Source organism: Malaclemys terrapin, chromosome 8 (genome assembly GCF_027887155.1).
Source record: "Malaclemys terrapin pileata isolate rMalTer1 chromosome 8, rMalTer1.hap1, whole genome shotgun sequence".
Taxonomy (NCBI): Eukaryota; Metazoa; Chordata; order Testudines; family Emydidae; genus Malaclemys; species Malaclemys terrapin.
The window spans coordinates 68,539,608-68,565,774 of NC_071512.1; the positions used below are offsets into that span (position 1 = coordinate 68,539,608).

The 26,167-nt window shown below is 41.3% G+C and overlaps 1 protein-coding gene across 1 annotated transcript in view; it reads left to right on the forward strand.

Moving 5' to 3' along the window:
• Window positions 1–16,467, forward strand: part of SLC25A24 (solute carrier family 25 member 24) — a 41,399-nt gene extending 24,932 nt beyond the window's left edge. Inside the window, exons 5-10 of the mRNA XM_054037642.1 lie at window positions 1,245–1,403; window positions 2,447–2,599; window positions 6,079–6,186; window positions 9,917–10,084; window positions 12,482–12,632; window positions 14,179–16,467. Coding sequence (XP_053893617.1) covers window positions 1,245–1,403; window positions 2,447–2,599; window positions 6,079–6,186; window positions 9,917–10,084; window positions 12,482–12,632; window positions 14,179–14,357 — 918 coding nt within the window. The 3' untranslated portion in view covers window positions 14,358–16,467. The remainder of the gene's footprint in view (window positions 1–1,244; window positions 1,404–2,446; window positions 2,600–6,078; window positions 6,187–9,916; window positions 10,085–12,481; window positions 12,633–14,178) is intronic.
• Window positions 16,468–26,167: the final 9,700 nt, after the last annotated feature.

Consider the following 26,167-nt stretch of genomic DNA (forward strand, 5'->3'; position numbering starts at 1 on the left):
TAGGCACCCAAAATCACTCATCACTTTCAAAAATTTATGTCTCAATGTGCTAGGCACTATACAAATGCAGAGAGATAGTTCCTGCCCAGAAGAGTTTGCAGTCTAAATAAACAAGACAAAATGCTACAGAGTGTACTATCTCCATTTTACAGATGGGGGGGCGGAACTTGAGGCATTAAGAGTGGTAGCATCTAAAATTAAATTCAGCAACAGTATAAATATAACTCACTTTATTAAAGGAAAAAAATTAATCCTCCCACTCCCCAGCTACTTTGGCAGTAATTGCTTTCTCTTATTGGAAAGATTTTTCGCTCTCTCTTTTTAACGGCAAATGTAACTCATATGTGAAACTGGATTTGTAGTATTAAATGGTGCAGTCCCTCTAATTTATTATTATTACATATTCTGTGATGAAAATGAAGGTATATATTTAAGTTATTTATAAAAATCTATAGCCTTCTGTCACGGGAAACCTTACCCCCGTCACCTTTGATAATGTTCACTGTTGTTCAAGTTGAACAGTAAATATTTTAAAGTAAACACCTATCTGGCAGGGAGATTTCAGACTTTCACAATGGAATGATAGTCACTAATGTCTCTTCAAAACATTCAGTAAAATTGTTGGTTGGAACAAGAAAGATCATAATGGATTAGTGAAATGAATCATATAATTAGGTGCTATATTAATTTATCAATAGAAAGCTATTTTTAAATGTGTGTCTGTAAAATACATGAATAAATTACCTTGAATGATTAATCTCTTGACAGCATCTTTAAGAGATTATCAAACTAATCCTTAAAGGCTGCCTGGATGAAAGGTTAGTAGCTGGTAAGCATTTTGGACTTGGACACTGTCTGGAAATCTTTACTGAGCTTGACAAAATGTCTTCATTACAGCTATGGTCAAGAAAGGAGTTTGTCATAATTTTTAATGATGATGGTGCTGTCTTTGAAATGGTGGGTTTTGGGTGGTGGTGTTCTAAATATATTTAAAGGGAACAAAGGGTCACTTTTGATTTTTGTTGTATAGAATTGCTCTTACTGTAATTTCATTCCATTGTTATACAATTCAAGTATGTACATTACAGATTATTGATAGCTATTTTTATGTCTTTAATGTAACTTTTTTATGCACTGTCATTTGGTATGGTATCTATTTGTAGTCAAGCCAGTGTCAGAACTATCAGTAAAATCACTAAATAGGAAATATAGTTATTGCCCCTTTCTGCTTTGCATTGTGACAGGTGTTGGATATAGGAGATAGCTTGACTATCCCAGACGAATTCACAGAGGAAGAGAAAAAGTCTGGGCAGTGGTGGAGGCAGCTCTTATCAGGAGGAGTGGCTGGTGCCGTCTCTCGAACAGGTACAGCACCATTAGATCGCCTTAAAGTCATGATGCAGGTGAGTTGCAACATCTAAGCAAATTTTTTAATTCTGGTAAATCACTTTTCCCCTTTAGCATAATCTGGGCCATGTTGTGGCAGTTTTTTAGAGGAGTTCCAGCTGGCTGGGAGTTTTTGTAAATTAATAGCAGAATATAGCCTCTTACTTCTAGAGAGGCTCTCATTGTGCTTTTAAAACTGTTTCATAATTTGTATTGATTTAGATCCTAATCCTGCAAAGATTGACTACATCTAACTATTCTTGTGGGCATAATGGTTTGCAGGATTAGGCCGTAATTTGTAGATGTATTTTGCACCCTGATGGTTGCATGTTTGTTTTATGCATTTTGTTGCTTTTTTTTTTTAAGAATTCAAATGCTGCATTTTTGTAATGAGACTTGCTTTGTGGTGTCTTGTGGTACAGATATTATATTAAATATGTTCCCGTTTGATATCTGAAATGATTAATAAAAGACTGATACGGGAAAATACATGTACCCTCTCAAAATCAGTTGTGCTGGTATAAACTACAACAGTGTATTAAGATGAGCAATAAATTTCACACTTTTTACACACTTCCCATACATTTTTTCAAAATTACAGGATTTTAAACAGTAGCTTGCTTTATGTTTTCTGAGTCTGCCACATAGAAAGTACTACTCAATCTAAAAAGCACATTATGTAGTGTTTCTATAGTATGCATTATAAGAAATATATTGCATTTCTCCTGATAATGAGCATTTATATTCCCTTTCGAACCAGTAGCCAGTTTGGAAGAAATATCACAACTGCTATAAAAATGAAAGACTGGAATATTGTTACTATAGTGTTAGCTTTCAAGAAATGCAACAGATAACGTTAATGGTGTGAAAACAATCCTTAGTTTACAGTCATATTGCAGCATCTCAGATTGACTACAACTATTCAATTATGAGACAAGTATTTATACTGTCTGTCTTATAAGAGTTTTGATTTAAGTTTGACTACAACTTTTATCCTTTGTTGCTTAAAAATGAGTCCCCTATCCAATCTAAGCATTTTTTTTCTTACTGTGGTTAATAGGTTCATGGTTCAAAGTCAAATAAAATGAATATATCAAGTGGCCTTAAGCAGATGGTGAAAGAAGGAGGCATCCGTTCCCTTTGGAGGGGAAATGGTGTGAATGTTATTAAAATCGCACCTGAAACAGCTATTAAGTTCTGGGCATATGAACAGGTAATGTGTTAAATCAAGGTGATGAACACTAAATACAGAAAAACAAAGAATGCAAATGATGATGGGAAAATATATATATAAATGGTTTTATTGATCAAATTTAAAATAGTATCATGACTGGTTAATAAAATATGTGAGTAATGTGGATTATTACTGTTGTACTGTGAACAATGTAGGAAAGAAATCAAACTCGCATCATATGAGTTTAAAGCTACCTACTTATCTGTGTAACTTTTTATGGAGAGGTGCTCTAATGTTAAATACTTCAGTTTTGATTTCTAAATAGTAACCACATAAAAATTTAGCACGTTGTTTTAGCCTCACACATACCCATGTACAGGATTCCTTTTAAGTCAGATGCTGCAGTAAGATGCCCTCAGCATGGGTTTCAGAGTTATATTTACCTCTGAATCAGCTTTACACAAGATATTAAAGGCCTAATCCTCCTTTGGAATAGAGATCTCCCTGCGATCACAGTTTTAGTTTGGAATTCTAGAACACCCAGTAACTGATCTTTGCTTTCTCATCTGTGAAGATGGCAGAGTCTTGCTAGGGCCAGAAGTAAGAGCAAAGTAATGTACAATACATCCACACTCTTCTGTGCTGTAAACAAATAACCCCAAAGCTATTTTAAAAAATTATCCTTTGTGTATAGGATATCTGATTTACAACTTCTGATGAGAGGTGGTAATTTGCCCTAATGTGCAGTTATTGCTTACCTCCCTCAGTACATTACTCCTTACTTCAGCTCAGCTTATCAGTAATTGATACAACTACTCAGGCAGAACAAAGACAAGACTGCAGTATTTGGCTGTCTATAGCAAGTGATATGGTGCACATAAGGCCTAATTCTCCATTCCTTGAGTACCCATTCACTTAAGTTGGAGTTCTGGGTGTGCAAGAAATGCAGGGTTCTCTTCTGTTATAAAAATGCAACCATATAGGTATTGAATGACCAAAAAAACAACATTTCTGCAGAGTTAGGGTTGCTTATTGATATGTTGTCCCCTTGCAGAATGTTGAGTGAATCAAAACTGAAACTTCTGAAAACCAGGAAATGCAGAGTTAAGGCATCCAATCTTTAACTCTATCCTCCTTCAGCAGTTACCCAATTCATCCCATTAACACATATACTGCTCCTCCTCTCCATAATGCCCTCCTTTCCTAGATAAGTTCATGGAGGATAGGTCTATCAATGGCTATTAGCCAGGATGGGCAGGGATGATGTCCTTGGCCTCTGCTTGCCAGAAGCTGGGAATGGGCGACAGGGGATGGATCACTTGATGATTACCAGTTCTGTTAATTCCCTCTGGGGCACCTGGCATTGGCCACTGTCAGAAGACAGTATACTGAGCTAGATGGACCTTTGCTCTGACCCAGTATGGCTGTTCTTAAGCATTCACATGTCTAATTCCCCCCTCATACTCTGATTTTATTCCCCACAAAATAAAACTGCCACTCATGACTCTCAAATTGTAGCACTACAACCACTCAGTTCAAAATTCTTATTGTGTTATGTGGGTGCTTGTGATTAACTTATCCTTAGTTATGTTAATTGAAGGATGACTTCGCAGCAGTCAAACAGAATGAGCTCTAATTCATCCAGTGATTAGTAACTTTCAGTTTAACAGTACAGGGCAGCATAAGGAAACTTTTTTTTAAGACAACCTGTAAACTGGTAACCTCTTTGTCAAGTGACCCCAAATTTGAATCTCTAGCTCTACCCTGTGCCCTCATGAGAGAGACCAAATTTTCAAACCAAGCCGACTAACCATTCGGATTTCAGAGTACTTGGAAGACTTGAGCTTTAAAGCATATAAAATGGTGGGAATGAAAATCCTCTAGCTGCTTTTCTGTACTGGTACATGTGCATTGTAAAAACGTACAGTAACTCCTCACTTAAAGTCATCCCGGTTAATGTTGTTTTGTTGTTACATTGCTAATCAATTAGAGAACATGCTTATTTAAAGTTGAGCAATGCTCCCTTATAACGTCATTTGGCAGCCACCTGCTTTGTCCACTGCTTGCAGGAAGAGCAGCCCATTGGAGCTAGCTGGTGGGGGCTTGGAACCAGGGTGGACCGGCAGCCCCGCATCAGCTCCCTGTTCACTTAAGTTCCCTGTGCAGCAGCTACCCAGCAGGCTATCAATTGCCAGGCAGTTCAGCTGTCCCTCCCCCCACTGCCATGTGCTGCTCCTGCCCTCTGCCTTGGAGCTGTTCCCCGGAGCCTCCTGCTTGCTGTGCAGGGTGGGGGTTGGAGAAAAGGGGGACTAATGTCAGGGTGTCCCTCTCCCCCCCCTGCTCCTGCACCTGCTTACCCCATCTCCATATGGGGACACACGACAGGGCTCAGGATGGAGGGAGCTTGCCAGCATAAGCTGCTGTCTCAACTTGCTGATCTACTTTAAAAGGCATCGTACTTAAAGTGGGGTCAGCATACTTAAAGGGGCAATGTGCATCTCTCTCTCTCTCACACATGCTGTGTGTCTCTGTCTCTTTCTGCCATGCTGTCTCCCCTCCCTCCATTCGTGCTGCCTTGTAGAGTATGAGGCTACATTAACAACAATGGGTTAACCCTCAGCCGATTGCTAATTCATCATTTAGCAGTAAGGCATTCCCTGGGAAATATCCCACCCTCTGACTTCACCACCTCAACAAAGCTTCACAATCATCATCGCTGTGTACCAGTATTAAATTGTTTGTTTAAAACTTCTACTCTGTGTGTGTGTGTACACACACTTTTGTCTGGTGAAAATCTTTTTCCCTGGAACCTAACCCCCCCTATTTACATTAGTTCTTATGGGGAAATTGGTTTCACTTCAAGTCACATTTTTCAGGAACATAACTACAAAGTTAAGTAAGGAGTTACTGTACATTTTCTTAAACACCATTCTCAGTTTGGGTCCCTCAGAGATTGTGTGTGTGCAAAGCACTACCTTGGATAAAGTTTGAGAGATCTAGACCATTTTGACCCTCATCACATCAATAGCTTGATTCCCCTCCCCCCTGCAACTTTTTTTTTTAAGACTATTTTTTCTCAGGCTTATATGTCCGGGACCCCTGGCACAAATGATTCTAAATTTGGGTCACTAATCCTACCCTGTACCCCCCCTGAGGCATACCAAATTACAAAGACTAACCAAGTCAATTTTAGAGGATTTAGAAAGGTTGATCTTTAAACCGATGTCTTGGGGCAACCTTAACTATAGAGGTGCTCCCGTGCCATTATAGTATGGGCAGAATTGATCCCACTCAGTGGGACCAAATGTAAAGGACTTTCACAGGCTGGAAGATCTATGTTTTTATAAATCATTACACAGAGAATTAGAATGTAAATATTTTTAAGTTGTGTTAATTGGACAACTATAATGCAAACTTAGTGGGAAAACCTCTTGTCATATTTCTGCTTCTGCTGGTGGATTCTACCTGCCTCAGAAAGATGTGTGATATATTTGTCTTTATGTATTTTACCTACACAGTATAAGAAGATATTTGCTAATGAAGATGGAAAGATAGGGACCGTTGAAAGATTTGTATCTGGTTCTTTGGCTGGGGCAACAGCACAAACCTCTATTTATCCCATGGAGGTAAGCAAGAGAGGACCGGGCTCCCATTGAAGTCAGTGCCAAAAAACCTATTGACTTCACCAAGAGCAAGATAAGGCTTTTTTGTGGAAATATTACAGGAGTTCTGTCTACATCACAACTTTCACGTGCATTCTGTAGATTTACTCCTTCAGAATCACACCATAATGCTACTTAACACTTTCTGGGATACAACATGGAATGTTCTATACACCCCTACCCCGACATAACGTGGGCCTCGGGAGCCAAAAATCCCTACCGCGTTATAGGTGAAACCCCATTATATTGGGGTAGCGGCGGCAGGGCTCCAGTGGTGATTTAAAAAGCCCCGGACTCCGGCTGCTGCGGGGAGCCTGGGCCCTTTAAATCGCCGGCTGAGCCCCGCTGCCGCAGCTCCAGGGTAGCAGTGGCAGGGCTCCAGTGGTGATTTATAGGGCCCAGGGCTCCCTGCAGCAGCCGGAGCCCCGGGCCCTTTAAATTGCTGCCCGAGCCCCACTGCCGGAGCCCCGGGGTTACCGCGCTATATGCGAACCCGTGATATATCGGGTCGCATTATATCAGGGTAGAGGTGTACTTAGATTTTCTGGTGTTTAGTGTTATGTGGGGTTTTGCTGTTTTCTGAGTTTTATTTTATTTAAATTGCCTTATTTAAAACAAACAAACCCAAACCACCATGTGCATATGTGTTGGGGGCTGTGTTGTTTCTCTCTTAAAATGTTAGAAATTGGATTGTCACAAATTGCATGATAAGTCTCCAAGTCTGGAAAGCATCTTTGTTCAGCGGGTACGTCCAGACTACCTGCCAAATCAGCAGGTAGTAATCCATCTATTGGGGACTGATATATCGCGTCTTGTCTAGACGCGATATATCGATCCCTGAACGTGCTCCCATTGACTCCGGAACTCCACCAGGGCGAGCAGCGGTAGCGTAGTAGACGGGGGAGCCACGGCCGTCGATCCCGCGCCGTGAGGACCCGAGGTAAGTCGAAATAAGATACGTTGACTTCAGCTACGCTATTCCCATAGCTGAAGTTGCGTATCTTACATCGACCCCTCCTCCCAGTGTAGACCAGCCCAGCAGAGCAGTTCAGTGTGTATTTAAGTCCCATGAAGTAAAAGACGTAAGCATATGCTTAATGTTAAGTGTGTGCTTAAGTACTTTCCTGAATGTGGCCCTGCCACTGGGACTGGCCCTCTGAAGGCCAGGCATCTAGCCTGACAGGCTTCACTAAGGCAAACGAGCCAATCCAGATCCACCTGTGGATAGTTAATTGGATAAGCAGCTGTGCAGTAATTAATTAATTAAAGAAACACTTGGTTTATAAATGGTTCTGAGGGTCAGGCAGGAGACCAGAACATAGAGGGGAAGCTCCTGGGAAGAGAGCTCTTCAGAGGAGCTGGGTAGGAAGCTACGCCCATTGGTAGCAGAGGCTCCTGGAGAGAGGAACACTCCCCAAAACATAAAGAGAGACAGCTCCAGAGGGGAGAGACTACAAAGCTCTTGAGCCAGGGAGGCCTGGGAGATACCCTGAGATCACAGGGGAGAGACTGCACAGCTCCAGGCAAAGGAGAAGCCTGGGAACTTAAGGGAGGAGAAGGCTTGTTTACACACTGTTTGGCTGTTGATTAAATAAACAAAATCCCTGAAGGGGCATTGTTCACTGTATATAAGCATCATTCAACTTATTGGTGTCAAGTATCGGGGGTAGCCGTGTTAGTCTGTATCTACAAAAACAACAAGGAGTCCGGTGGCACCTTAAAGACTAACAGATTTATTTGGGCATAAGCATGCATCTGAAGAAATGAGGTTTTTTTACCCACAAAAGCTTATGCCCAAATCTGTTAGTCTTTAAGGTGCCACCGGATTCCTTGTTGTTCAACTTATTGAAAACCCGCTGGGGGAACTGAAGCAGAAATTTAACTGCAGTTCTACACCAGAGCACCAGGGGGCACTCCTTTGGTGAGTCCCTGCCATTACAGGGCCCAAGTCCCTGGCATGGGGTGAGGAGGCCTTGCCTGCAACAGAACCAATGCAGGTCTGCTGTGCAGAGTTGGGGTTAGATTTGTAGCTTGTGCAGATAAAGGTAAGCTACCTCTGTTGGATTTCCTTGCACTATGGGCAAAGTGGGCAGATTGATCTGCTCCTCTGTGGAGTCGCTGCTATTATACCTCCATACAACAGGTAGCGGCTTTCAGAATGGTATTACAGCAATTTTTCCAGCCTCAAGAATAGAATAATAGCTCCAGAGTGGCTATTTTTCATTCTGCAGCCTGGGTAGAAAATCAGTTTCCTCTGCCTGAAAGATGAATGACTCTAGTATCACACAGCATAGTTGCCCAACCTGTGTGCTGGGACCAGGATTTAGGTCTGTTCAAGCATCACAGCAAGATTTGAAACTGATATAAAATGGTGATTCACCCTGAACTCTTTCTGATACAGAGTATCTCTCTGTGAAGATAAAAAAACAATGGCATTCTACATAAACTATGGTGGAGTTTTTTGTTTTTAGTTGAGTCATTATTGTCCTTAGAAAATCAAGTCACAGCTGGCTTCTAAGCACAGAATAAAGCAACCAAATGTTACAGTGTTGATCATTTTATATGCAAATGGTGTACTACACAAGAATGGGTGTGGAGGTATGTAGGCCCTGTTCTACAATAAGGCCTGGTCTATACTTAAAATTTAGATTGACGTAGCTGCATTGCTCAGGGGTGTGAAAAACTCTCACCCCTGAACGCCATAGTGATGCTGACCTAAAGCCCTGTTGTAGATGTGGCTAGGTAAGTGGAAACCTTCTTCCATTGACATAGCTCCTGGTGCTCAGAGAGCTAGATTACTTACAATGACAGAAAAACCCTTCCATCACGGTAGGAAGCCTCTGCACTATGGAACTGCAGTGGTATACTACAGGTCTGTAGCTGTGCCACATCTTCCTAACCGTGCCATAGCATTGCAGTAAAGCTGGTTTTTATGGTGTTCCTGGCCAAGATTGGATGCTGACGTGCCAGACGTCACATATGGGAGCCATCTCTTACGAGACTTCCAAGCAGGCCAAATTCCTGCTCAGGCAGTTTCATTTGAACATGGTGTTCTTCGCTCCCTATCTTGCAATGCTGGTGTAAAGTCACAGGCACTGTTAAACAGCTGTTGTGTTGCATTTCAGTAGTGAGTGAAGTGATCCCTGTATATCCCTTAATTATCTCATAAGGATGTCATGAGTCGTCTTTAATGTTTTTAATATGATTTGCAATCCTCAGTTGAAAAGCTTGATCCAGTGAAGCCTTAGAAGGAATTAGTTCATGTTCCTGCACAGTCTCTGCTTTCTAAATGCTAATTTTGCTAAGCAACAGCCCTAATTATAGGCTCTAGATATCTTGTAATTTGTTTTTTAAAAAATTGTCTCTCTTGAATATGAGAAGGGGAAAAAAGGCAAATCACAACTTTCATCTTATTCTGATTTTGACTAAAAATAATACACCCTGTTCCTTCACAACCATGAGCTTGTTAGGCGGGCTATTCCTCTTACAAATGATAAAACCTTGAGAAAACTAGTGCTAACTGAACCTTAACTCTAGTTGTTACAAAGGAGACTTTAAGCAGCAAATGCAAAGAGGTTCACTTTTTGGAAATAGAAACTTATGAGTATGCAAAGATTTGTTGTGCCAGGTTTCCTATAGGTAATCTGTGTCGTTACCTGTCAAATAATTAATTCTACGTTTCTTCTACCTTCAGGTCTTAAAGACCAGACTGGCTGTGGGTAAAACAGGACAATACTCTGGGATGTTTGACTGTGCTAAGAAGATTTTAAAAAGAGAAGGGTTGAAAGCCTTTTACAAAGGTTATGTACCCAACATTCTGGGCATAATTCCTTATGCTGGTATAGACCTGGCTATCTATGAGGTCAGTTTGTTTACTTGATGCGTGTATTATTTCTTTAGACACACAAAAATGTAAACTGCCCTCCTATTACCCTCTTAAAATATGTATCATTCACTCACATCTGTAACTTACTTGTAGTTACACTTATTTGTGGATTCAAAAAATATCTGCTGTAGTATGCTCAGGGCCAGTTTTTAACACATTTTTCCTTACTGTGTTACAGTATTGCCAAAATCGTGAGTCAGACCCACCAAAATCATGAGATTCCCCCAGAATCATGAGTGTTTTGTTTGTTTTTTTTAATTTATATTGTGGTTTGGTCTGTCTGGATTTAGATGATTTTGGCTCCCACTGTGGAAGCTCTCACCCCCACATCTCCTCCTTCTGCAGCTTCAGGGATTCTTTACCTCTTCTTTCAGGCCTGTGGGGAGTCAGCTGCAGTGGAGTCTCCTCCTTCCCAGGCCTGGAGGAGGCCTGTTGCAAGGAGGGAGATAGGAGAGGAGCAGAGGAGCGATGCCATTGCTCACAGGAAGGAAACTGGGGAGGAGAGAGCAGAACTATCCTGAGCTGCTGAACTTTTTTGTGTCCCCCTCCCTTCCTGTGAGAACCACTTTGGCTCCTGAGGGGGGGAAAGAGAGAGCTCTGCCTGCTTCCTGCAGCAGCCCTGAATGGCTGCCCTTCCCAGGAGGCAGGTGAGTAGAGAAGGGGGCTAGGGGGCTTCTCCCAGGCAGGCCTGAATTATCTATTTTCTATCTGTTTTCTTTCTGAAAGAAAATTTATTACTCTTTGGAGCAGGGGGCATCTTTCTGTTCTGTATTTGTACAGTGCCTAACACAGTGGGGTCCGGGTCCATGCCTAGGGCTCCTAGGTACTTTGGTAATACAAATAATAAATATTGCTACTACTACAGGGAGATAAAGTGGCAGGATTGGACCCTTGCACAAGTAGGTGATCCTTTCATAGTCAACCTCTTTTTCCCTGTAACATCCAACGGCATTGCTGGCATGAGTAAGTGTTGCAGGACCTGGCCCACGTTTTGGAAGCGGATTTTGGTAGGTTTAAATCAGAACATTAGATAGCTGGTTGTTGCAATGCAATATACTCATATCTTTCTTTTTAAACACCCCCCTCTGGCCTGCAGCACATCCCTTCTACAACAAGCTTAAACCCTAAACACCTGACACTATTGCATGTTATGTAGCCCTATGGCTATGATAGAGTTGAACATATGTAATTATTCCCTCTCATTATGACTGGATTATATTAATGTGAATATATCATAAATGTGCTTTACACTGAGGGGCTGCCTACACATAAAATTAATCTGATATAAAATAGGGTGTGAATTCAAAGTGGATTAACTATTCTTGATTAATAAAGCATCCACACATAGAAGAGCATGTGTGGATGCTATTATTCTAGAATAAGAGTGTTTTATTCCAAATTATATTAATCTACTTTGGGAGTGGATTAAACTAATTCAGAATAAGAGCGCCCATACATGGATTTAATCAGAAATAGATATTTCTGAATAATTTGATGTGTAGACAGGCCCTGAGGACATGTTTCACCAATGGCTCATTTTGTAGCACTGGCTACCAATTAGCTTCTGGGTATGGTTTAAAGTGTTGATTTTGTCCTATAAAGCCCTAAATGGGACCCCTAAGACTGACCAGGACTAGCTAACATGTTTTTAAACATCCACTCTCTTTGCCTACACTGGGTGTAAAGGGGTCTCTAAAAACATGTTAATTAACACAAATTAGCTAACACATTGTATACTTTTTTAAAGACTCATTTCCCCAGTCTAGACAAGCAGCAGAAGTGCTTGAGCTGAAGGCCCAAGTTTAAAGCAGTGGTGAGACCTGATAGCATTTTCTATGAGGGGGTCTTCTATTGTGGTACTCATTTTCCCACCTGCACTTGATCTGAAATACCTTTGTCAGCCTTCTGTGCACAGTCTGTCTTATGTAACTGGGGTATAGTCACTTAATTCTGAGAAATATGCTTCATAATAAAACTTGAAAAGGCAATTTAATATTTTTATCTATCACATTTTTAACTTTTATTTTGTGGTGCTTGTGGATCACCACTATAAGGCTTTATCCTCTACTTGTTGAGTGCTGTGGTCTGATCAAAGAAAGCTCTTAAGCATGCTCTTACTTTAAGCATCTAAATAATACCACTGAAGTCACTGGGCTTACTTATATACACATAAAGTTAAGCACATGCTTAAGTGCTTGTTGGATTGAGGCAGAGCACTCAACACCTTGCAGGATTGAGCCCATGAATGCATTTGGAATATTTTTATGGAGACAAAGGAGCACCTTAATATTGTTGTTAGCTATAAAGTCTGCTTAACTATCTATTGTAAACTTTTATATACCTCATTCAAATCTATTTATGTTTTCCTGGCAGGCTTTGAAGACTGCTTGGCTAGATGGTTATGCATCAGACTCTGCTAACCCCGGTGTCTTTGTGTTGCTTGGATGTGGTACTGTCTCCAGCACCTGTGGTCAGTTAGCCAGCTACCCTCTTGCTCTCATCAGAACTCGCATGCAGGCTCAAGGTGAGAATTGGGATTTGGGTTTGGGAAGAATGTCTTTTAAAGGTATTTATAATTTGGAGAATAATCCCTACTGTTTTTAAAATCCCTATGCCTGTTTTTAAGGTGTCTAATACCATACTGACCTTGCCCATCTAAACTTTTGATTGGCTTTGTTAGTGCTTGACACAACCTTCATGTTACAGATTCCAGCTCTGTGTGTTTTAATATTTATATTTTATAGATTTGTGTCAATCACCTTATATATTTTAACCCATTTATGGAGCTCCTATCACAAGCTATGTAAAGACCATATTGTAAAATCAAAGGACAAAACTGAAGTTTGAATAAATAAATAAATAAAGCACTAACCACCAGAGCAAATGCATGGCCAGAGGAGACCAAGGAATTTGGTGTAGAGGAAAGCTCTGTGACCCTCAAGGAAAATAAGTCCAGCACTGAAAAAGGGTTACTTACCAGCTGTTAAAAGAACAGGAGTACTTGTGGCACCTTTAAGACTAAGAAATTTATTTGAGCATAAGCTTTCGTGGGTGAACGAGCCCCTCGTGGCGTGGCTGATGTGATTAGGTCCTATGATGATGTACACCCTGCACATCTACCAATGTGATATATGCCATCATGTGCCAGCAATGCCCCTCTGCCATGTACATTGGCCAAACTGGACAGTCTCTATGCAAAAGAATAAATGGACACAAATCTGACATCAGGAATCATAACATTCAAAAACCAGTAGGAGAATACTTCAACCTCTCTGGCCACTCAGTAACAGACTTAAAGGTGGCAATTTTGCAACAGAAAAGCTTCAAAAACAAACTACAACGAGAAACTGCTGAACTTTAATATGCAAATTAGACACCATCAAGTTAGGCTTGAATAGAGACTGGGAATGGCTGAGCCATTACACACATTGAATCTATTTCCCCATGTTAAGTATTTTCACACCTCTTGTCAAACTGGCTATCTTGCTTATCACAACAAAAGTTTTTTCCCTTAATTAGCCTCTTAGAGTTGATAGGACACCTCCCACCTTTTCATGTTCTCTGTATGTGTATATATATCTCCATTCTATGCATCCGATGAAGTGGGCTGTAGCCCACGAAAGCTTATGCTCAAATAAATTTGTTAGTCTCTAAGGTGCCACAAGTACTCCTGTTCTTTTTGCGGATACAGACTAACACGGCTGCTACTCTGTTATCAACTGTTGCAAATAGGTGAAAAGAAAGGTAGTAGAGCGAGGTCTCAGACAGGAGAGGATAGATCAACTTCCAGCATGTTGTTAGTGCAACAAGCAAGGTATTCTTGTGGACCTTTCATGGGAGGGAGTTCCAAGGCACAGGTCTGCAGCTGAAAGAGACTTGCCCCAAACTTAACGACTGAGAGCAGACGTTGCTGTGCTAGGAAATAGTGTTGAGAAGACTCTGTACCAAGTCCGTAGGGTTAGAGGTGGTAAGTTGTGCATCTGTGTAGTGAGGAGCTTTATATGATTAGAATATTAACATCACTGGAACTGCTGAACAATGGAGATTGCTATCTTCCTTTTCTTTTCCAGCTCTGTTGGAAGGAGCCCCACAGCTAAACATGGTTGGACTCTTTCAAAGGATAGTTGCTAACGAAGGAATCCTAGGACTTTATAGAGGCATAGGCCCAAACTTCATGAAAGTGCTTCCGGCTGTCAGCATCAGCTATGTGGTTTATGAAAAAATGAAGCAAAATTTGGGAATAGCATGAAAAGAAGGAAAAAGCTGATAAGCCTCTAGCCTTCTCAGGAATATTCAAACCAAAAGGATTTCTCAAATAACTGGTTTGTTCTTGTTTATAATTGGAGAACAGATCACTGTGCAAAGAAGCTGTGGTTTTGTTTTTTCCCCCCAAGCTGGAAGGAACTGCCTTAGTTTCTAACCTCCAACCCCAAACTGCTATTAATATACTATGGATTTTAAAAATAAAAAAACACAGCATCTTTAAATCAGCTACACGTTAAGACTATCAGGAAACCACCTACGGTTTAGCTCTTCGCTTTAATTTTTTTGTAATTACTGCTCTCTTAAATATGCATTTGACTGGGTGAGGCCACATTTGGGAGAAGTGTATACTGCATTGGTATTAAAACTCATAGATTTGTCACACCATCTTATACTCAAGCAATTCACAACTGTCCTTTTGCACTTACCATCTGTAAAGGCATATTGCTTTTTTGATAAACTGTTAAAATAAGTCCTGGGAAAACATTGTCTTAGAAGCAGGTAAGAATAGAACACCACATTAAACTTTGTCTCCTGATAGCTTTTCTTTCAGGATGACAAAATGTTTGGCTTTTATTCCTCTGCTTTTCCTCTAAAGAAATGAAAGTGCAAGGGGATGTTGTTCTATGGCATCAGAATACCTCAAGCTGAGTTAAATTCTATGTTTTTATGGTACAGTCACAATGACCTTCATAGCTCATTTCACTGGGCTGCTTTCCTCTTAATTTATAAATGCTGGCAGCATTAGCCAAGACTGCCTTGGTTCTCGATGCAAGTTTTATAGGATCTTAATAGTTAGCAACAGAAAAGAACTACTGGATCACTAAACTCCCTGCAAACGCAGGTTACAGTTCCAGGATAAAGGAAATATCTAATATGAAATTGATGCTGGCTGTATCAATTGGAGTGTACCAAAACAAGCAAGTTAGTAAAGATCACAGGGCTGATTATTGGGAGGCTTTTGAATGATTTTTCTCAATGGGGTTTGGAATGCTGTCCTCTTCTTCCTAGAGTCTGAGGACTCATTTGTTTCCCATTCAGAATGGTTGCAGTTCAACAGCATCCTTCTAGTTGATAATATTGGAGGGGGGAGTTGCTGTTGAACAATGTGAGGCACTTTCTCCCCCCACCTTCCGAACCTGAAGGTCTGAGAGCACTGGCTCAGGGAGTCAGACTGGGACCAGAAAATGAGATGATGTTGCTGAGTGACTAGGCAGGACACCACAATCAGACCATTAAAGTGGCTCTAGGTTTTTATATTAATGAGGAAAAATACAAACAAAGCACTCAAAGAGCCCAAGAACTCATTTTTGATAAGCTATTATTTCACAGTTTCTCCCATATATGGGATGGATATTTTAATGTACAGACACTTTGTAAATGGCTTCCCCACTAAGGTATATTTCAGCTGCTTGCTGGCCTGAACACTGGCACAAAATAACTGGTTTTGTAGTGTTAATTTGCACTAATTCCATGTGGACGGACAGAACAGATAGAATTTGGCCTTTTATGTAAGACACACACACAGTGTAACCATTTTTCATTCTTGATCTTATAAATCCTGAGAGTTAATCTGGTGATATTATAAAATGGCAGCTTTTTCTGGCTTTACCTTTATTTAACCTGCCGTCTAGTTTATGCACTTCTTTTAAAAGCCAGAGTCTATTGCTCTACAGAAGGTATTGTGGTGCTTATGTACAATGTCTTTATGATCTGATTGTCCATGTTCTTTTGTCTTTGCCAATCTCTTTGTACCTGCATATAATTCATGGGATCCAGTTTTGTTTCTCAATTATCCCTTTGATTGTAACAGATATATTCTTTATGCAATGCAAAGATGACCTATGCAGCGCCTCTTGTGTAGCAGACTCAGTCCATTTTGTTAATATTGTATAAGTGTCATTATGAGTGTTCAGTTGTGGTGGGGACATTTTCAACTGCCGAAGAACGTGAGACTATTTGAGTTTTAACTTTTCACCATGTGCCTCTAATGGGCTGTGTTCAAATTATGTATTCTTAGTCTGTGTACTGAAAAAAGTTGATCACTTTTATAGATCTGTAAAACTACCAGTTTATAATAAATGTTTGTTTCCTAATCTGTCTGGGATGTATTATGTTTTTCATGGTTTGGAAAACAGATGTTCAAAAGTGACAATTCCCTTAACTCCAGTACTGTGTGCTTTAATGTCAAATGAAAGACAAAGCAGCTCTAGCCAAAAATTAGTACTGAAATCAGTGTACCCTGTACCCATTACAATGGTATTTGAACACCTATTTTAGCATTTAAAGGCTGTGTCCTGGCTACACTACAGAATCAACTGTCAGAGGTCCCAAATGAAGTATTAACACTGTTCTATCTTGCAGTGTAGATGGGAACAAGCAAAGTCTCCAAAGTCTTGATCCTTAGCACAGTTCAAGGGACACTGTAAAACCATGATTTGGTATGGTGTACACGGCAAGATGGAAGAGCATTTTACCTGTCCAAGAACAGACATGTTTGTAAGAGTGACTTAACATAGCTGAAGCTTGTTGTATACTTAGTGCTTGTCCGTCTTTAATTTCAAGCTAGCTTAGAAAGCGAAGGATCAGTCTATACAGCCTTTTCAGAACAACTGGCTTCATTTCCGCTGTACACTTAATGGTTTGTTTGCCCAGCTAAGCATGGAGCGAATGGCCAGCATAAAGAATTCCTTTTGATGTTGCAGTCTTTCACATCACTCTTCTCCTTCTAACGGTTGAAATTCTACGGGAAGAAGCCTCCCAAAATTTGAATGTCACTCAATATCCTAAAGTACTGTGCATCATATATAACTAAACAGAGATTCTGTACAATTACCCTCTTAACCTGGTGAGTTAAGGGCTGTGTATGATTCCTGACAGAACAAACATGTCTGCTATTCAGCTCTTTATTCAGAGAAGGCAAGAATGTGCATGCGCAGAACTGTTATTGGAAAGACTTAGCCCTAAATGTAGAAAAGGCAAAAAAAAGGATCTAGTGCCACCTGCCTTCTGATGTGTTTGGAGGTAATGGCAAGAAACTTACAGCACGGTTTCTGTACTGAGACGGTTCTGCTAGCTATTGTGAAATTGGATATTAATTGAGAAGGTAGTTGTATGTAGGGATGTGTATTGGAAGATGTATAAATCATGTTGTCTGAGTCAGTATAAAATGTGGTGTGTGTGTGTATATATATATATATATATATATATATATATATATATATATATATATATATATATATATATATATATATATATATATATATATATATATATATAAATAAAACTAGTACTAAAACATTGCTTTTCTTTAAATCTGCTACCCTGAGAGGCTGAGTTCTACAGTCTTCTCACTGGTATCTGGTCCTGATCAGATATTCTCAGATATACCACAGCTATCATAATTAAGAAAACACGACTGCCTCTGATGATTGGTTTTGAGATAGCAGTGATCCACAATGCAAACAGTGCCATATTAGGATAAAAAAAAAACCCACATTAAGAATATTAAGATAGGCAATGAGGATGTGGAAGAGAGAAGACTGGGATGGCAGGATGAAAGTGACAGGACAGAAGTGTCTGCACCCATTAGAGTTTACACCCCTCTAAGAGGGAAACATTTGGACCAGCATCTCCCATTAAAACCATCTGGCACTAGCAGAGAAGCAGAACACTGACTATAAATCAAGAACCATTTCTTCATACCTGCTCCATAACTTTCAATGTACTCTACACCACTGATGATGACACAGTTGTCAGCGGGCCTTTATTAAAGGAAAGTACGATCCAGAAACATAACAGAGTTCAGTCTTGAAATTATTAGTGTTGTAGTTGTTGCACACACCTTTCTCCTTCCCACTCCTCAAATGATCTGTGTCTTGAACAAAACTTTTGTTAAACTCTGCAGCCCAGGAAAATGTGTTTTTTCTCCTTCCTATATCTATTTACATCATCATTTGCTAAATATACTACATGTCTGATACTGCTTCACTTTGCAGTTTCAAGACATTTTGGTGCAAGGTAGTTAGATTAACTTAGTGAAATGTCTATAACTCATACAAACAATATCCATAGGGCCAAAGTGTGGAATTAACATTTTTCATCTATAGATCTCAAAGGGTAAATATAACTATTCTCATCTTACACATGGAGAAATTGAGGGACAGCTAGGGTAAGTGATTTATTCAGTCACACAGCAAATCAACAGCAAGGCCAGGAATAGAATCCTTGATTCCTTGTCTACTGCCCTACCTGCTGGACCTTGTAGTCACAGCCCTGGGCTTCTGAGACACACAGTGCTTGTAATAGTTGCAGCATGCTCACCCAGCCTGGCTGGTCGTCTGTAGGAAGGCTCATGCACACATCTATTCCCTACTTCCTTTGTTAAAGCTAGTGATTACAGCAGACCCAGCCCTATGTGTTTCTGAGCCAAAGGATTCCCATTGTGCCCTGCCCCTTCAAGTGGGAGGAGAGATGGGAGGGAAGAGAAAGGATCTCTGCATCCTTGCCCCCTCAAGCACCCATGCAGTCCAGCCATTACTCTGTACCCCTGTTGCACCATTAAACTGACATTGAAGGAGCAGCTCAGTGATCAAAAGGTGTCTGTACAGCTTTTCTGAGCCAGCCAATTAGCACAGCTGCAATAGGAGTGTTGGCCAGCCAGTCACTCCTTAGAAAACAACAGAGGGTCCTGTGGCACCTTTAAGACTAACAGTTAGTCTTAAAGGTGCCACAGGACCCTTTGTTGCTTTTTACAGATTCAGACTAACACGGCTACCCCTCTGATACTTCACTCCTTAGAGTACATCTGTCCACATTGCTTGCCTCAGAGCTGTCTCTCCAAAATGGTGCCTCCAAAACTGCTGCAGCCTAGCCCTGGGTTCTTTGAGCCTATTGATTCATATAGCCCTGCTAATGTGAAGTGTAGTATATCACTGAGCATGATGCAGTGAAACAAAAACTTGCCAATTACACCTCTACCCCAATATAACATGACCCGATACAACACGAATTCTGATATAACACGGTAAAGCAGTGCTCCGGGGGAGCGGGGCTGCGCACTCCGGTGGATCAAAGCAAGTTTGATATAGTGCGGTAAGATTTTTTGGCTCCTAAGGACAGCGTTATATCAACGTAGAGGTGTATTTTCTTTTCTACAGAATGAGCAGCACACACTATTCCAATGGTGCGGTAAGATGTGGCTTTTCAATGGGCTTCTGACTTGGTCACCCATGAACAGTGAGGTATTTATCTCTATGCCTGACATTAACTGAATATCATGCAAGAGCTTGAGCCCCTTCATTGTGATGCCTGTTTTTACTCACCGTTTCATTTAAAACTCTTGGGTTGGTGGCAGTTGCATGCAGCAGAACCCACTTGCACAGTCCATCTTTAATCGGCTTAGTTAGAAGTTTAGCCTGGAGGTGGATCCCAATGAACAGCTTTTGTGCTGGGGTATGCAAACCCCACACTAGGTAACACAGGATTAATGAGCTGTCATAGCCTCAATCTGCTGCACCACACCTGTGAGAAACGTTAGGCCTGGAGGGAGAATTTTAAAACAGGAAACCACTGCATAATTAGTAGCAGACCAGAGGAGAGTAGTCTCCCAGTGCTCGGCTCCTAGAGAAGGGTTAGATGAAGGCTGGAGCTTTGCAAATGGCTGCTGCCTGGCAGCCGCTGGCCCCTCCCAAAAGGGAGGGATAGCCTGACTCTGAACCACTATTGTTACAGACTAGCTCAAGCCTGATTGGGGCTACTGCTTACCAGAGGCTCTCTGAGGAAATAGTCCTACCGTGTCTGTGTGACAATTCATTGGTAGCCCAGAAGGGGTGGACTATCCTAGACCCAGGTAAAGTGTTTAGTCTCTCACCACTTGACCTGTGTGGTAGACTGCCTGACTATTGCCAACCGGAGGCCAGGTGAGTGTAAAGACCCTGTCCTGCCCTCCCCGCCTGCAAAGTGCCCTGAGAGAGGAGCACAGCACAGTGAAAGGAGGCTGCTGTTCAGAAATGATTGTTAGGAATACCAATGTGAGCAGACCGTTGAGGAAGACCTATCAGAAAGGTAATCTGAAATAAGATACTGTCCACACTGAATGGGAATCAGGGATGGCTGATTATGTATTCATAGTCCTTTCCCCATAGTTTCATTTGATTCAGAACTATCCAATTGTGCACATTGTTAGCCAATGTAAATTGTAGGCTCCTATTAATATTAGGGCTTGTCTACACAGAGGAATTGACCATCAGAGCTATAACCAACACCCACACACCCCATGCTGGTCAGTTTCCTCACCGTGACAAGTCCTTGTCTTATCCTCCCTTCCTACTATTTCTTGCACTCATTTACCGTGTCTTGTTTAAGATTATAAACTCTTCAAGGCATGGATCTTCCTATGTGTTTGTACAGCACCTACCACCCTGATCAGGTGGTACATGCTGTACAATAGGGCCCTGATCAGACTGGATGATACCACAATACAAACAAATTAACTGATTAAGCCTTTGCTCAGGAATAAAAAAAAAAAAAGACCTTCCACAGGTTTATTTTTTCACTGTACAATGAAAAACTAGCCTCATTGAAATAGCTCTGTAAAAATGAGCAAAGATAGGTAGATAAGATAAAGGATCAGCGTGCCTCTACCCTTAATATTCAAAATACCATCAGGGATATTTTATGGAAAAGTTGAGGCAGCTATGATCCCAAGTCCTGCTAGAAAATGCATAACAACCACTGCCAAGCATTGCATAATATTATGAAATTTAGATCTAAACAGTATATAAGAAAACGGTAGACTGTAAGAACCCCAATTCTGTGATATGCATCCGAAGAAGTGGGTTGTAGCCCACGAAAGCTTATGCTCTAATAAATTTGTTAGTCTCTAAGGTGCCACAAGTACTCCTGTTCTTTTTGAGGATACAGACTAACACGGCTGCTACTCTGAAACCAATTCTATGAGACGCTGAACTCTGAGAGCTGAGGGCACTCAGCACCTTGCAAGAATGGGCCCTGAACCAGGAATTGAAGAACAAGACTTGCAGTGATATTGCATATGGACAGTTCTAGCTAAGCTCTAACACCTTACGTTGTCTTGTAAGATGCAGAAAATTTGGATACCATCAATGTAAATATTCTCTACATCCCTAGCAAATGAATAGCAGACACATAATGATAGTTAGCAGGGTGCCAGATATCTGAAGCTACATGCCTTTGCAAGCGTACATTGTCATCCAAAGGCAGGTTCCCCATTACATTTCATCCCTTCTTCCTGACCTCTTCCTTTAACACTTCAATGCTTCTTTAGTGAGCTTTGCAAGGTAATGCAGAAATTCACCTACCCTTCTCTCCTATGGGCTGAGTGTGCCAGTGTTATACAGGCACAGCTTCTGCAAGAGACAATAGATGCAGACAAGTGTCCTCTATGTGGTAGCATGTGACTATGCTATCCAAACCTTATGAAACCAAGGCAAGAATGTTTTAGACCCACTGCAATATTATGTGATATAGCATATCCACCACCACACTAAGTTATGTGTGTAGGAAATGAGAAATAATCTAAGGATGGAGGGCAACACTTTATTACAGCTAAATGGCCAGCACTTTTATCTGAGCTGGAGCCATTACTATCTATTAAAGAAAGCTCTCTAGTTACAGTACCTGACCTACCTTTCAGCTCCTGTCAGTACACCTCCATCTAAGGCACAGGAGTACTAAATAAAAAAAGGTTAACTACGATGTTTTTTTATTTCCAATAACTCATTTAAAACAACCTAACACTGTATACATGGTAAGTCCCGGTAACCCTTTCTTCGAGTTTAAATTGCATAATTTACATGTATCTAGGCTTTAAACACAGCAGTGCCATCTATTGGTACACTGCAGTATAGGTGTAAAGAAGTGAACTGCTCACAGCTTTCCAGGTGTCCCCTGCCAAATGTGTAATGTATTGTACAGAGTTCAGATAGCTGAGCGGCTCTACAATGGGAAAGAAGCTGGCAGGTCTCTACCATGATTGGAAAATGCCAGCAGCAGCAGCAGGGGTAACTTTCACCTTTGTTAAAATAAAGGAACTCTAGTTTGTAGCCGCACAGCCACAGACCTGCTTGGGTCCTATGCGTAGTGATCCAAGGTGGCATTGGATTCCAGCTGCAAGACAGGCAGCTGACTTGTATGAGTTCTTGGGGGGAAAAAACTCTTCCTCTAACTGAAAAGGTTATGCAGTGACCAATAGCGGGGTCACACACTCTGTAGCTTCTGTCAGCTAAGCTCACTGAACACACCAGAGGTTTCTTGCATTCCTCCATTTCCCTCCCTCCCCTCAGGGCCGGCTCTAGGGACCAGCAAACCAAACACATGCTTGGGGCGGCACAATTCCAGGGGCAGCATTCCGGGAGTTCGCTCTCGGAGTTGTTGTTTTTCTTTTGTTTTTTGTTGTTGCTTGGAACGGCAAAAAACTAGAGACGGCCCTGCTCTCCCTGTGTGCCATCCTCCCAAACCCCTGTTTCAAGGGTTCCCTACAACTCCCCCTTATCTCCCCTGTGCCATGGGTTGTGTGCCCTCATTTACTAGGGTCCCCCATTCTTTCCCATAGCTAGTGCTCTGTGTATCTCCCATTCAGGGGTCCTCCATGGCTTGGGCTGTGTTCACACTCCCATTTGCACTACCATTATTTTTAATCTGGTATTCAGGGTGTTAACCTGTTAAATTCTACAGGGAGGATAAGCAGAGATGACATGATGTACTGTTGTAATGCAAGATGTTAATATGGCACCTATATATAGCTCTTAAAGAAGGCTCTCAAGTTACAGTACCTTACCTATCTTTCAGCTCTTGTCAGTACACCTCCATCTAAGGCACAGGAGTACTAAATAAAAAAAGTTAATTACAATATATTTTATTTCCAATAACTAATTTAAAACAGCCAACCACTGTATACATGGTAAGTCCCTGTAACCCTTTCTCAGAATTTAAATTGCATAATATACATGTATCTAGACTTTAAACCCAGCAGTGCCATCTATTGGTGCACCACAATACTGTAGTAAAGAAAATGAACTGCTCATAACTTTCCAAGTGTCCTCTTGCAAATATGTAATGTAATGGCACCTATAACTATATAGTCTGAGCAATAGAAAATGGCAGAGCTGGTTGAAGCTGTACTAAACAGATGGTAGAAGATCTATGTCCCCCCCCCCCCCCCTTCCCTCCCTTGGTTTTCCAGTTTCCCCCAAATTTAACATGGTTCAGGCCATTGATCCTTAGAACATACCCTAAACTTTAGTGTTCAAAAGTTGTTACATATTTAAAGATGCTATCAAATTAAGACCTTTGCAAACTCAGCCAATGTGAGGAATATTCATTCCACGCAGCCCCTGACTGGCTTACAGTGGGGGCCAGAAGGGGCCAATTAACTTTATAGGCTGCACCTGAAGGGGAGTCAGAGCTTGATAAGAATTAATTACAGCTGAAGCCAGTGGGGTAGGATTATAAAACTGGGAAGTGAGACCACAAGGTGGCTGTAGTGAAGGGGCTGTAGCTTTTCATGACAGGCAAATAGAATCAAGAGGATGCCTGGGGGAAAAATAAATCCTGGGATACTGGCCTGGTCTAGGTCTGGCAAGGGTGAAATAGCCACAGGGAACAGAAAAGGATCTGGTAGTAAACCCAGAGACAGGCCATGAAGGAGGTTGGGGGCAGAAAGGAGCCCAGGAAAACATAGACTGAGATAGAGTCATAGTGGCCTTGGCTGGAACCCAGAATTGTTGGGTGGGGGCCCTTTGGTTCCCCTCCCAGCTGTGGGGAAGTGGCACAGGATCTAGAGGCGGAGTGAAAGACAATCTGAAATGGCATCTGGCCAGCTTGTCTGGTGAGGACTTTGATACTGTGGAAGTGGGGGTGAGAACTGTGTAGTGAGCTAGAGGGCTGAGTCTCAAAGAGGAAGTACTTCAGTCACAGAGACACACACACACCCCCCCCATAGCATGAGCAACTGACAACAGGAGTTGCCATATAGGGCAACAGCTGCTTCCTGGGCCTAGACACAAAGAGGTGCAACTGTAAAGGGCTCCATTCACCACAGCCAATAATAGGGGTGTTCAACTTTTTTAAAAATAAGATTGTGCGGAATGATAGATCCATAATTAAATATAGGGACATAGGCCTATAAATGTTATAACAACTATCTTGAATGTATTTTTGGAGAATTCTAGATAAGGTTCTTGTATGTCACACTGTGACAAGTATTGATTTTAGTACCAGATGGTCAAGGTGAGGACGGAAGGTTTAACCTTCCTCCCTCCCACCCCCACCCCCAAAGGCAGTTCAATAAAGTGATTGCGTACTATGTTACTATAAGTCTATTGAGTAAGATCTCTTATGAAAATTTGTAAAGTGCTGAACTTAATAGTCATGATGAGATGTACAGGGTGTGTATGTTTTAATTGTAACTCTGGTGTGACTTCAGCATCACCTCACAACAAGTGGTGAAGCAATCAGCCAGAAAAGGGCTACCTCCCCAATGAGAGGAGATCGCTGTTTGTTTGTTTTTCCTTTCTTCCTTGGGCTGAAAAATGGCTAGGTGCTTGAAGCCAATAAGGAATCATCAAAACAAATGGGAACAGCTTGAAACTGAAAAGAAAACAGCAGTCTTCAAAAACTAAAGAGAGGAGGGAGTTTTCCTTTCGATCACTACAGATATTCCAAGTGGGGAAAACTCCCCCCAAACATACCTGTAACCCTTTAAAATGGAAGAGGTTTGACCTGAAGGGCACCCAGAACTAGGGGGACAGTCTCAAGGTGGGAGGTTGTCAGTGATCAATGGAACACTCATATAGCTAGGGGGTATACTGGGAAACTGATTAAAGACAATAAGTTTCCCTTTCTTAGAAAAGGGATTTTATCTAATATGAAAGTGTAAAGCCTGAAGTTGTCTTTGTTGGTTTGTTTTTCTTTTAAAAATGGTGGCACCTTAAAGACTAACAGATTTATTTGGGCATTAGCTTTCGTGGGTAAAAAAAACCCCACTTCTTCAGCTGCGTGGAGTGTAAATTACAGATACAGCCATAAATATACTGGCACTTGAAGAGAAGGGAGTTGCCTTACAAGTGGAGAACCAGTGTTGACAAGGCCACTTCAGTCAGGGTGAATGTGGTCCACTCCCAATAATTGATGAGGTGGTGTCATACCAAGAGAGGGAAAATGGCTTTTGTAGTGAGCCAGCCACTCCCAGTCCCTATTCAAGCCCAAACTGATGGTGTTACAATTGCAAATGAATTGTAGTTCTGCAGTTTCTCTCTGAAGTCTGCTTTTGAAGGTTTTTGTTGTTGTTGTTGTTGAAGTTTTAAATCTGTTATCGAATGTCCAGGGAGATTGAAGTGTTCTCCTACTGGCTTTTGTATGTTACCCTTCCTGATGTCTGATTTGTGTCCATTTATTCTTTTATTGTTTTTCTTTGTAACTTTGTTTGCTCTTCTTTACCATTTCATCTTTGAATCTGAAGTTTTTCTTTTAAACTCTTTATTTTCATTCCAAGGAAATCTGTGCTGTGCAGACTCTCTGGAGTGTATATGCCAAAGTGAGCTGATAACTGGTGGGGGAGGGGGGCTGATAAACCAGAGGGGAATGATTCTAGTGTCTAGTAATGAAGAACTCAGGGAGGATGTTTTGGGGGGAGAGTTGGGTCTGGAGGGGTTGTTGGTATCATCCTGCAAAGAGTAACTAGGCTGGTGAGAACCAGGGTAAGACCTTCTGCATGTGGGCAGGCAGCTGATGTCAAGGAATTTGGGGGCCTCTGTG